Here is a 9727-nt window from a genome sequence, read left to right on the forward strand (position 1 = left end):
CTGCCAATCCCAAAGGCCACAGCAAGTCATCAGTCATACAAAACTGCATATTAGTATTAATGATAATTTCACTGTGGCAGGGTCTTATTTATGGTTAAGAAGGGGAAGGACCAGATATGGTTCTAGGTTTGGAAGATGTGTCCTGGGGAGGTTTAAGGCAGGTCTGTCAAGAGGGTTTTGCTGTGTATTCATGTAACTAGTGTTATACTAGGTAGGGTTGTTACAAATTAGGCTTGGGGAATTTTGCTGTGGGTGTAAATTATTAAACTTCAATTTGATAAGGTAGCTGGTTGTCCACGTAAAAAATCTTTCTTCAGTTAACCCAGCTGTTTACCTGGGAAATCACTTTCAGGGATGTCCCAAGACAAAAAATTGCAGTTTATTCTCTCATCCTCCTGAGCACAAGTGTCTTGAGTCCACCAGTAAAATTGACACTGGTGATCATAGTTATCAGCCCCAACAAACACTCTGCAGGATGACAATGACCAGTTGAGAGGAGAGCAGGTGACATTTCCAGAAAAAAAAACAGACACACATGCCTCCAGGTATAGGTAGGGAGGTCAATGATCCCAGTCCTGTAGGACTTATTTCCACTGGGATAGAAATGAACATGTGAGAGTTCCCCAGTGGTGTCCTTGGGAGGGTTCCAGTTGGAGAAAATGTTCTTGACTGCCTGGGCTATTCTGAGGTCTAGAGGGAGGAAAAACTGGCCATCCCTGCTCTAGTTCCTTCCCAGCAGTGTCTCCAGGATCTTCCATCCCTCTGCAGCACGCCCCCCCTCATCATGCCTGCCTTGAATCTATGATCTACCCTCCCTTTGTGCCGTACTCCAAGGCTTCTTCTCTGCAAGCCCAGGTTCCCCCTTCTACTCTATGTCAGGTCCTGCCTAGGCCAGACCCAGGGAGATAGCCAGAAGATTCTGTCCCCATCAGTTTGAGAGAAGCAATTAGGGCATCATAGCAAAAAACCTGGGGAGGTCAGCCTCCTTCACAACTCTGTAGGTGCCAGGGTATTGACCTGAGTTTCCTGAGACCCACTGACTGGCTTCAGAATCTGCCCAATAAAACCTCCAGGAATCTCAAAACCATTCATGTTTCTGATGGAACCTGAGGTCATCTTGGATGCCTCCTGCTGGCCACACTTCACTCCACCCAAACCTCCTACAAGACCAAAGGTCCTCCATTATCTGTGGATATTGGACACTTTATCCTACTTATTACTCATGTAAACTTGAGAATTGAGTGTATCAAATACCCACCCATTTTTACATCAAATGATGACTATCCCTTCATTCCTTTAATCCATGTATGCCTGCAAAAAAGTCTAAATTTCACAACAATAGACACACTGACATAAATGTAGGGAGTGTTTCATATGAAGAATCTGATATTTGGGGTTCCTTTACTCAGTATTCCTCATAGACACACTCTTTCTGCTTCTTACTCTCACATCCCCAAAGGACAGTATCTCTGCAGGGCCAGTGTGGCCTATAATCCAGAGTGTACCTCAGTACCTCCCTGGTGTGGTGCTAGCATCCTGGGCTCCTTCTGGAAAAGCTATGAAGCTGCAGTGAGTAAGGCAGGGGCCTCTTCCTCCTAGTTAGGGGACTCAGTGGTGACAGCTGTGTGTCCTGGAAGATCCATTCACTCCAACCATTTCCCAATAGTCTGAACCCCTATAAATGCTTTGGAAACATCCAGAACTGCACTGTTACCATTAGTACTACTCACTGACCCATGAATTTCCACTTTCTGTTTAGAGACCATGATCCCTGCCCAGCTATGGGCTCAGGAGGCAGAGCTCTAAGGCATCTCTGGCATGGCCTGTAATCCTCTGCTGCTCCCACTACAAAGGTTACAAGCCAAGGCCCTGTCCCCAGACTCCTGTCCTTAGTATGCATGCCTGATCCTGACCTCAAAGCATGGAAGCATGTTGGGGTGGGCCTGTGAGAATGAGACTTCCGTCTCCTAAAACTATATGTACTGTGTTCTTATGAGAATCAGATTGCCCCTGTAGAGGTGGCCATGAGAACCATGTCAGCCACCTACACAAGAAAGAGGGGACAAGGTAAGAGAGCATAGAGAACCAGCAGGATCCAGATCATCCATGCTCAGCATAGCAGCCTGCTCATTTTCCATGTTTGACAGTTGTAATCTGGGCACAGCCCCATGGACCCAATCATCTGCAGGCTGATTTTGGGCTCGTGGTGATGGCCAGGCCATGGAGGAGTGGGCATTGAGCTGTGTGGGACACAAAATGTGCCTCCTAGACTGGCCTTCATGCCCTCACCTCTCCCCAGGTGACCTGGCCAAATTCTTCTACATAGAGACAGACCTAAGTGTAGGATAACTGGGTCATTTCCACAATTTCTGTTGTCCTAGAAATTGAGTCTTCCTTGATCTCAACTACATCTACTTTGAAATGTGAAGACTTGAATGGATCTTTAATTATTTTTCCAAATTAAATGACACAATAACAAAAAGAGTCTCATTAATTAAAAGAGGCTCAGCCTGGATTTCACTGAGTGACACCATCCTTAGAGTACTGTCCTTCTGGGGAATTGATTCTGGGGAAATATGGAAAATATTCAAACACTTATTTTTAAGAGTGGTGGGAACAGGGTTCTTATGCAGAGAACAGAAAAGGAAGTTCCCAGTTAGAAAGTGAAGGCATACTGGGATGATGAGCAAGTCCTGCAAAATGCATGGTAGGTAAAAGTGGGTCATATAATAATAGTTGTAACAGAGGTGATAATGATGAGGATTAGAAAGATGTTGATGGTATTGGTGATGGAAACACAGTTGGGCTCTGGTGCTAGAGCATAAGGTGTTCTGATGACATTGCTACTACTGCTATCAGATCAGGAAAAAGCATCAGCCTTGATTCCTATGTATAATATAAAGGCACTAAATGTCTCTGAAGGGTGTCATAAAAGTTTCTCTGGAAATGGCACTTTACAGAACACCTACAGTTTATTCTGAAAGCTCTATTTTTGTATCAAAACACAAGGCCCAGAGACAGCTTTTTATTCTGAGACCCAATTAAAGAACTACCCCATCTTTCCTCCCTGCAAAACACAAATGCTTCTTCTCTGTGCTGTGCTGAGCAGGGTACAGATGGCAGAGAATGAGGCAGCACTCTGCCCACAATATTGCAGGTTACAGAGGCTTTTGTTGTCACCTAGAGGGAAGCAGCAGTTCTTGGTCTCCTCCACCAACAGATGGCAGCAGAGGTGCTACCAAGACAGAGGCTAGAACTACACAGAAGAGACCAAGAGAGAGGCCAGCATGGGGGTCCAGGACAGGTAAACTAAATTTAGACTTTGATCTGGAAGTCCATCCTATGCCCTGGGCTACTGTGACCATGGTCTGAGGGTCAGAATATCATTTAAATGAGCCCAGGACACAGTACAGAACTCACCTAAGTAAGGAAGTGGAGAAAGCTGGCCCTAGGTATCAGCATGTAGGGCTAAAAATCACTAAAGAGACCAAGATGAGATCCAGTAGGAAAATTTGGGCTTCTACACCCATGTCCTTCCTCCCATATAGCTCCAGGGGTTCCTAGCTTAATTTTAGAGTACAATTGTTCATTGTCCATAAGTTGTCCCAGGTATTACTCCTCCATGCTGGGAATTTGCAGAGATGCCTTCTGACTTATCCCTGGCTTGTCCTCCTATGTACACTCACATCATCTTTAAGGCTCTGTGATCATGCTCAGGTACCGGTGGGGGAAGGGACAATTGGGCTTCTTCCTTGGATGGAGCATGAACAACCTCTGAGGAGATTCTGCAGAGTGCTCTGGAATCTCATGTGCCTCAGGGCCTTAGGTATGACCATGAGCCTGACCTTGGTTAAGTAAAAGGATCCTCATTGCTGGAGGGATCCTTATCCACCCACCCTCCAAAGATCATCCATGTACAACTGTGACTCCCACAACCCTTAAAGATACCATGGGGATTTCAGTTTTTTTTTTTTTTCTCAAACAGCAATGGCTTCTGCAACTAGTAACAAGGTTAGGTAAATCTTTTTGCAAAGAGAAAAATTAAGAATAAATTTTTGATGCCAGTTACTAATCTTTTGTGGAAGGAGGCTGTCACAGAAAAGGGAGAATACCATGTTGAAATGAGACTGCAAATTGTGATAAGTCCACACATTCAGGTCGTTCTTTAGCAAACACAATGTGTTATATGAAATGATTTAGCAACAGTTCTAATGACAAAGTGCCACATTAAAATGAAATGACCAGGAATGGGCCAAACTGAATCTAAAGTCAGGAGAGGAGAGGAGGGGGAAGTCATGGATCAGTGGCCCACCTTCTGCTGTCATGTGTCCTCAACAGCCTCAGAGGGTTCCAGGATCCTCCCAGGATCCTGTAAAGTGAATAGTCCTGCTTAGCTGGGCCCAGACAAACCATAGTATAAAGAAAATAGGAAGATGGTCACAGGTCAAAATCTGGAAAGTGGCCTTGGCCTATAAGGCTAAATTTCTGCCATGAGCAGCTGGAGGGAGTTGGGGCTCTCTCTATTCTCTTTATTCTCCTGTACTACCCCATATCTGGTTAGAATGTTAACCACAAACACTCAGTGAAGGAGGATTTTCATAAAACCAATCACTGTCCCAAAGGACCTGAGAGAGACCTTGGGGAGATCAGCTGTGCTGTAGATTTCAAAACACAAGGCTCTGGGACATTACATTTCTCTAAATCTTACTCCTGTCCACCTTCTCACTCTCTGTATAAGTGATCTGCCTGTCTTGACCCTAGGTTCAGCCCTCATATACCCTGAGCTGGGTCTGATTCAAACACTATGCTAAGTTGGGCTACTCAGAATGGATTCTTCATCCTGAGGCCTTCTCTCCTCTCCCCTCTTGCAGGATCTTTGGCCTCCTAAGAGCTCACATAGATGTCCTCAGTTTCAGTGCCCCTGGAACAGATAGCCATGAGTCCCTGCTCTGGAGATGCACTGCCCAAAGAATACATCCATTGGAACCAGCTTAAGCCAGATCAGACCCGTGCTTAAATGATATACAGAGTGAGCAGCCCTCAAAGATACCTGAGAGATATGTTGACTCTAACTAGGGGACAATAGCCACCCTGTCTGTCAACACAGCAGAAGCCAAGGATTTGGCTAATATTGTTAGTCATGGGACAGCAGTGGTACACATCTCACAGACACACACAGGTGGGAAGTGAGACACAAACTCCTTCCCTGTCAGTGTCATTTTCTTTCAGCACCAGAACGACTAGAAAGAAAGTCTGGCTCATCTCACACAGATCAGACGAAAGTTCTTAAAGCATTGGTAATTGTGTTTCTAGTCTTTCAGAGCTAAGGTCATCCTCCCAGCCCTAGGTTCACACAGATAACATTAACCAAGAGAGGCAGCTAGAGAAGTGTTGACACTCATCACATAGTGATGAGAAGACAAATCAATTGACTTTAGTTCTACAGGGAGACATTCTGATGGTGTCACTGAGGACCAGGGCTAGGAATCTGACACATAAAACACTCTACACAGAACAGTCGGCTGTTAGGATGACCCTTCCTTTGATTAGTACACAGACTACAGCCATTCCTGCACTTGTATGTGTGCATGTATCCAACATTTCCCATGATTTAAGTCATTTAAACACAACCCCACTCTGATCAAGTAGTATTCTCTTCCCAAATGGGGAAGCTGAGGCTCAGAGAGCAGGAGGAACTTGCCTGAATTCAGAGCTTGAAAGGGGCTGACCCAGCAGCATATTCCATGTGTGCAAGTACTAGAGTCCTCTTCTGTTCCTATCTACAATCTTGTGCCCTTTCATTATGCTTTCAAGTCTTTCCTCATAGTTCCAGAAGTTCTTGTTTGTAACATGCCATTAAAGAAGCAGAGAAATTATCCCTTTCCCTGCCATAGAACTGAAGGAGAAATGTGCACTTGATAAAGGAAGAGATGCTTCTGACAAGAGGGTCCAGGAGGCCTGGGATAAGGGAGGGAGGAGGAGATGGGTAGGGAGGCAAGGGACAGAGGGGATGAAAGGACAGCTCTGAGGTGAGTCTTCTGGCAGGACTCTTGATTGGCATTTTCTCCTTGGGGAACATAGGTGTTATCTCTTAATCTCTGAATGATAGTTCCTTCATCGGAATAAAGGGGGACAGTTTATGCCCGAGCATAAAGCTATTGTTGGGTTATGGCAAATGTCTACCTGAAGTGTCTTATTTAAGACACTTGTCAAAGAGGCTGCCATACACTAAGGGTTCATAATTGGTAATTCTGCATGAACTAATGATGCACTTTGGGTGCCATTTGTCCTGTGGCCAGCAGTGGGCACTGTGAGACTTGAGATGGGAACTCCTAGAAATGTTCCAGTGCAGAGGGCATCATTTTTTTTCTTTTAAGGCTGCTGCTACCAGGTGAACTGCACTCTCCACCTCTGACATCCCCATGGCCCTTCTTCTTCTTCTTTTTTTATGATACTGGGGTTTGAACCCAGGGACACTTAGCCTCTGTGCCAAATCCCCAGCTATTTGATACTTTATTTAGAGACAGTGTCTCACAGACATGCTTATGGCCCTGCTCATTTGCTGAGGCTGGCTTTGAACTCACAATACTCCTGCTTCAGCCTCCAGTGATGCTGGGATTACAAACATGTGCCACTGCACCAGGTCCCAATGAGGACCTTCTTCTGAATTTAGGATATTACCAGCACAGAGCCATTAATCTCAGAGCTCAGACAAGAATTCAGACAAATAAGCTGGGGAAGAGAAGAACAAATTTGCATGCAATGTTCCTGCCTTCTCTAGCCATAAGAAGACAAGATAAAAGGGAGCCTTACCTAATCCAGGCCTAGGTGGGCAGTCTCAAGACAGAGTGCTTGGAAGCACCTCAGCACTATGGAGTGGCTTCACATTTACCTTCTGCCCCTTGTTTTCTCCCCAGGTCAGAGTAAAACAATCTGGGGACCCTCTCTCTATTTCCCTCCAAAGATCCTAAGGGGAGGTATTTTCCATTCTTTTGAGCACTCAGTATCACTCATGAAATTGTATCTTCCCAGGTCTTTGTGCCCTGCCTGTGCTGATCCAGTCGCCATCTGCATCTGCCTCCCTGGGAGCCTCAGCCACACTCACCTGCACCCTGAGCAGTGAGCACAGCAACTACTTCATTTACTGGTATAAGCAGAGGCCAGGAAACAGCCCCCAGTATGTAATGAAGGTGAACAGTGATGGCAGCCACAGCAAGGGGACTGGGATCTCTGATGGCTTCACAGGCTCCGGTTCTGGAGCTAATCATTACTTAACAACTGCCAACATCCAGCCTGACGATGAAGCTGATTATTACTGTGGAGAAAAACATAAAATTGATGGCCAGAGCGGGTAAGCCACAGTAACACAAGGAAAGGAGAAGTGAAGGTCTGTCCATACATGAAGCTTCTCTGTGTCTCCCCTCTTCCTCCTCAGGGACTTAGAGTTACAGCCCCATGTCCCTCTCTGGAACCCTGAGTCCTGTGATTTTTCTCCTTACAAAGTCCTTTATTCTGTAATTCTACTTTGAGGACATTCCTAAGGATAGATAACTTAGATCATATCTGAGATCATTTTGACAATATAATGTTAGGTTTCTTCACCATCAACCAGTGGGGACAATTCTTTGAGAGATGAGACCAGCTCTAAGGAAAAATTGTCCTTTGGATAAGGGCTGAGCTGAGATGATCCTGTGTCCCAGACTACCATTAGGCCTTAAGATCCATCTGTTGAAGGGACCCCGATGGAGGTTTCCATGGGCGAAAATCGAGGTTGACTGCTGTGAGTATGGCAGGGCCTGGTCACCACTGAGTGCAGGAGGATCCTGTCACAACTGAGGGTTGCAAACCAAGAAATGATAAATAAGGCTATGTTGAATAAAAGACAGATTATATTCAGTTACAGAATAGATTTGCCAATTGGGAGATACAGTTTCAGTTAGAAATCAAACAAGTGTTCCATCAAGGTAAAGTCAGACTGGGGTTTAAAAAGGGGGGGAGGGGTTCAACAGATGAAGGAACTTGTTTTGAATAACCCAGATAATTACATTTACCAGGTTCTTCTGGAAAACTTTGGATTGGTTATGAGGTCTGTCTATACATGAAGCTCCTCATGCTTTGTTGTTATGGTGACCTCACAGGGGATTACAGTAAGCTGTACATCTTTTAAGAAAGTATGTCAGCACAAGTCTCAGGACTAGAATCTGTCACAATGTGTAGTCTTGTGAGCACACTTTTTTTTCCCAAAAATGTTATTTATCCAGACACTCAATCAAGAGCCTTTGTCTTTAAAAATAGGGCAGCCTGTCAAATTTTGACTTCTAAGTCCCACTTAGACTTTTCTGTCTCTAGATCAGAGCACTGTCATTTCAATTTTTCTAGCATCTACCAGAAAATATTTAGCCCTCAAAAGAGACAAGAGACGTGATTTGACTCCAGGGGTGAGTTCTGAACAATGTCCAGAAGGAAAGAGTGTGTATGTCAAGAGAATTGTGGGCAGGAGCACAGGGAGCATAGTTTGGCCTCTCCAGCTGTTGCAGATTCTAGAATAGTATTTCCCCATATTAGGAACCATGTCCTAATACATGTAATTAGCCAACACACATTGTTCTCCATGTGTTTTCCAATGAAATTTTGTGTGTATGGGTCTGTGTGTGAATGTGTGAGCATACACACATCCTCATGTGAATGTGAAAAGTTACCAAAGAGAGGTACCTCAACTCATGATGATTGGGGATCCCCAAAACGTTGTTAAAATGTGTTCAAGGACACATCAGTTAGAGACAAACAGATTGATTTAGGTACATGAAAAATAAACATTCAAGGGAGAATAGGTGCCATCTGGAGAGTAAGAGATGCTTTGGGGGTTCTCAACCTCTTCTTTTAAAGGAAACTTGAGAGGTAGGCATGGGAAGTGATGTGAGAATGACACCAGTCTGGTGAACACAAGACAGGTCAAGGTGGTTGGCAAATTCTCAGGATCATTAGGCTAATGTTGTCTCTGATATCTGAATAGTAGATAACATTGCAAAGTGCCCTATCTTGTAGATTCCTGGGAATGTACCTTCTATTTTAGGTTTTGTGTCTCCTTTCACTTAAACTTTTCTAAACATGGATGTGTTTGTGGCTGAAATAACAGTGCATGGGGCAATTTCCAAAAGTGGGTATATTTTCAGTAAGTTAAAATTGTAAGTGAAGATTTGCAGATTTATCAAAAATTTGAGATTGACATCTCTGGGATAACCATCTTGGTAAGAAGCAGGCCTAGCAGACAGAACTGACTTGGGAGCGAAAGGGTGAACAGTAGCACAAGGCTTTCAATCAATAAGTTGTATTTCCTGGTCTGTCTTTTTGTTTCCTTTCTTCCTATAACTTATTTATTGTTTGTCCACAATAACACATGTAGGTGTTTTGAATGGCTATGATACTTTACTGCTACCAAGACCTAGCCAAGCAGCACTGTCTGATATCCCCCTCTGCCAAATCTTGGTTTGCCTTAGAAATATGGTTTCAAAAAGACCAGGTTTGGCACCTGGACAGCTGATGCCCTATTCAAGCCTGGGAGGATCTGCATTCTTCAGATGAGAAAATTAGACTTCCTTCCAGCACGTGGCTTTCCACCCAGAATTGAGAGACCAACCCTTGCAGATGCCACTAAGCTTGGTTTGTGTGGCCTACAAGATGGCTAACTTTACATGGGGGCAGTACACCTGAATAAGGTTTCATTAAC

The 9727-nt window shown here is 44.5% G+C and overlaps 1 gene segment (V, D, J or C); it reads left to right on the top strand.

Annotated features, from left to right (window-relative positions):
* The first annotated feature begins 6838 nt into the window (after window positions 1–6838).
* On the top strand, window positions 6839–7355 carry LOC124108982 (immunoglobulin lambda variable 4-3-like). The segment is given in 2 exon segments: window positions 6839–6917; window positions 7033–7355. Coding segments are annotated over 2 exon segments (369 nt in total).
* The last annotated feature ends 2372 nt before the right edge of the window (window positions 7356–9727 follow it).

Source organism: Marmota monax, unplaced genomic scaffold (genome assembly GCF_021218885.2).
Source record: "Marmota monax isolate L192 unplaced genomic scaffold, Marmota_monax_Labrador192_F-V1.1 WCK01_AAM20220418_F8-fsc00462, whole genome shotgun sequence".
Classification (NCBI taxonomy): Eukaryota; Metazoa; Chordata; class Mammalia; order Rodentia; family Sciuridae; genus Marmota; species Marmota monax.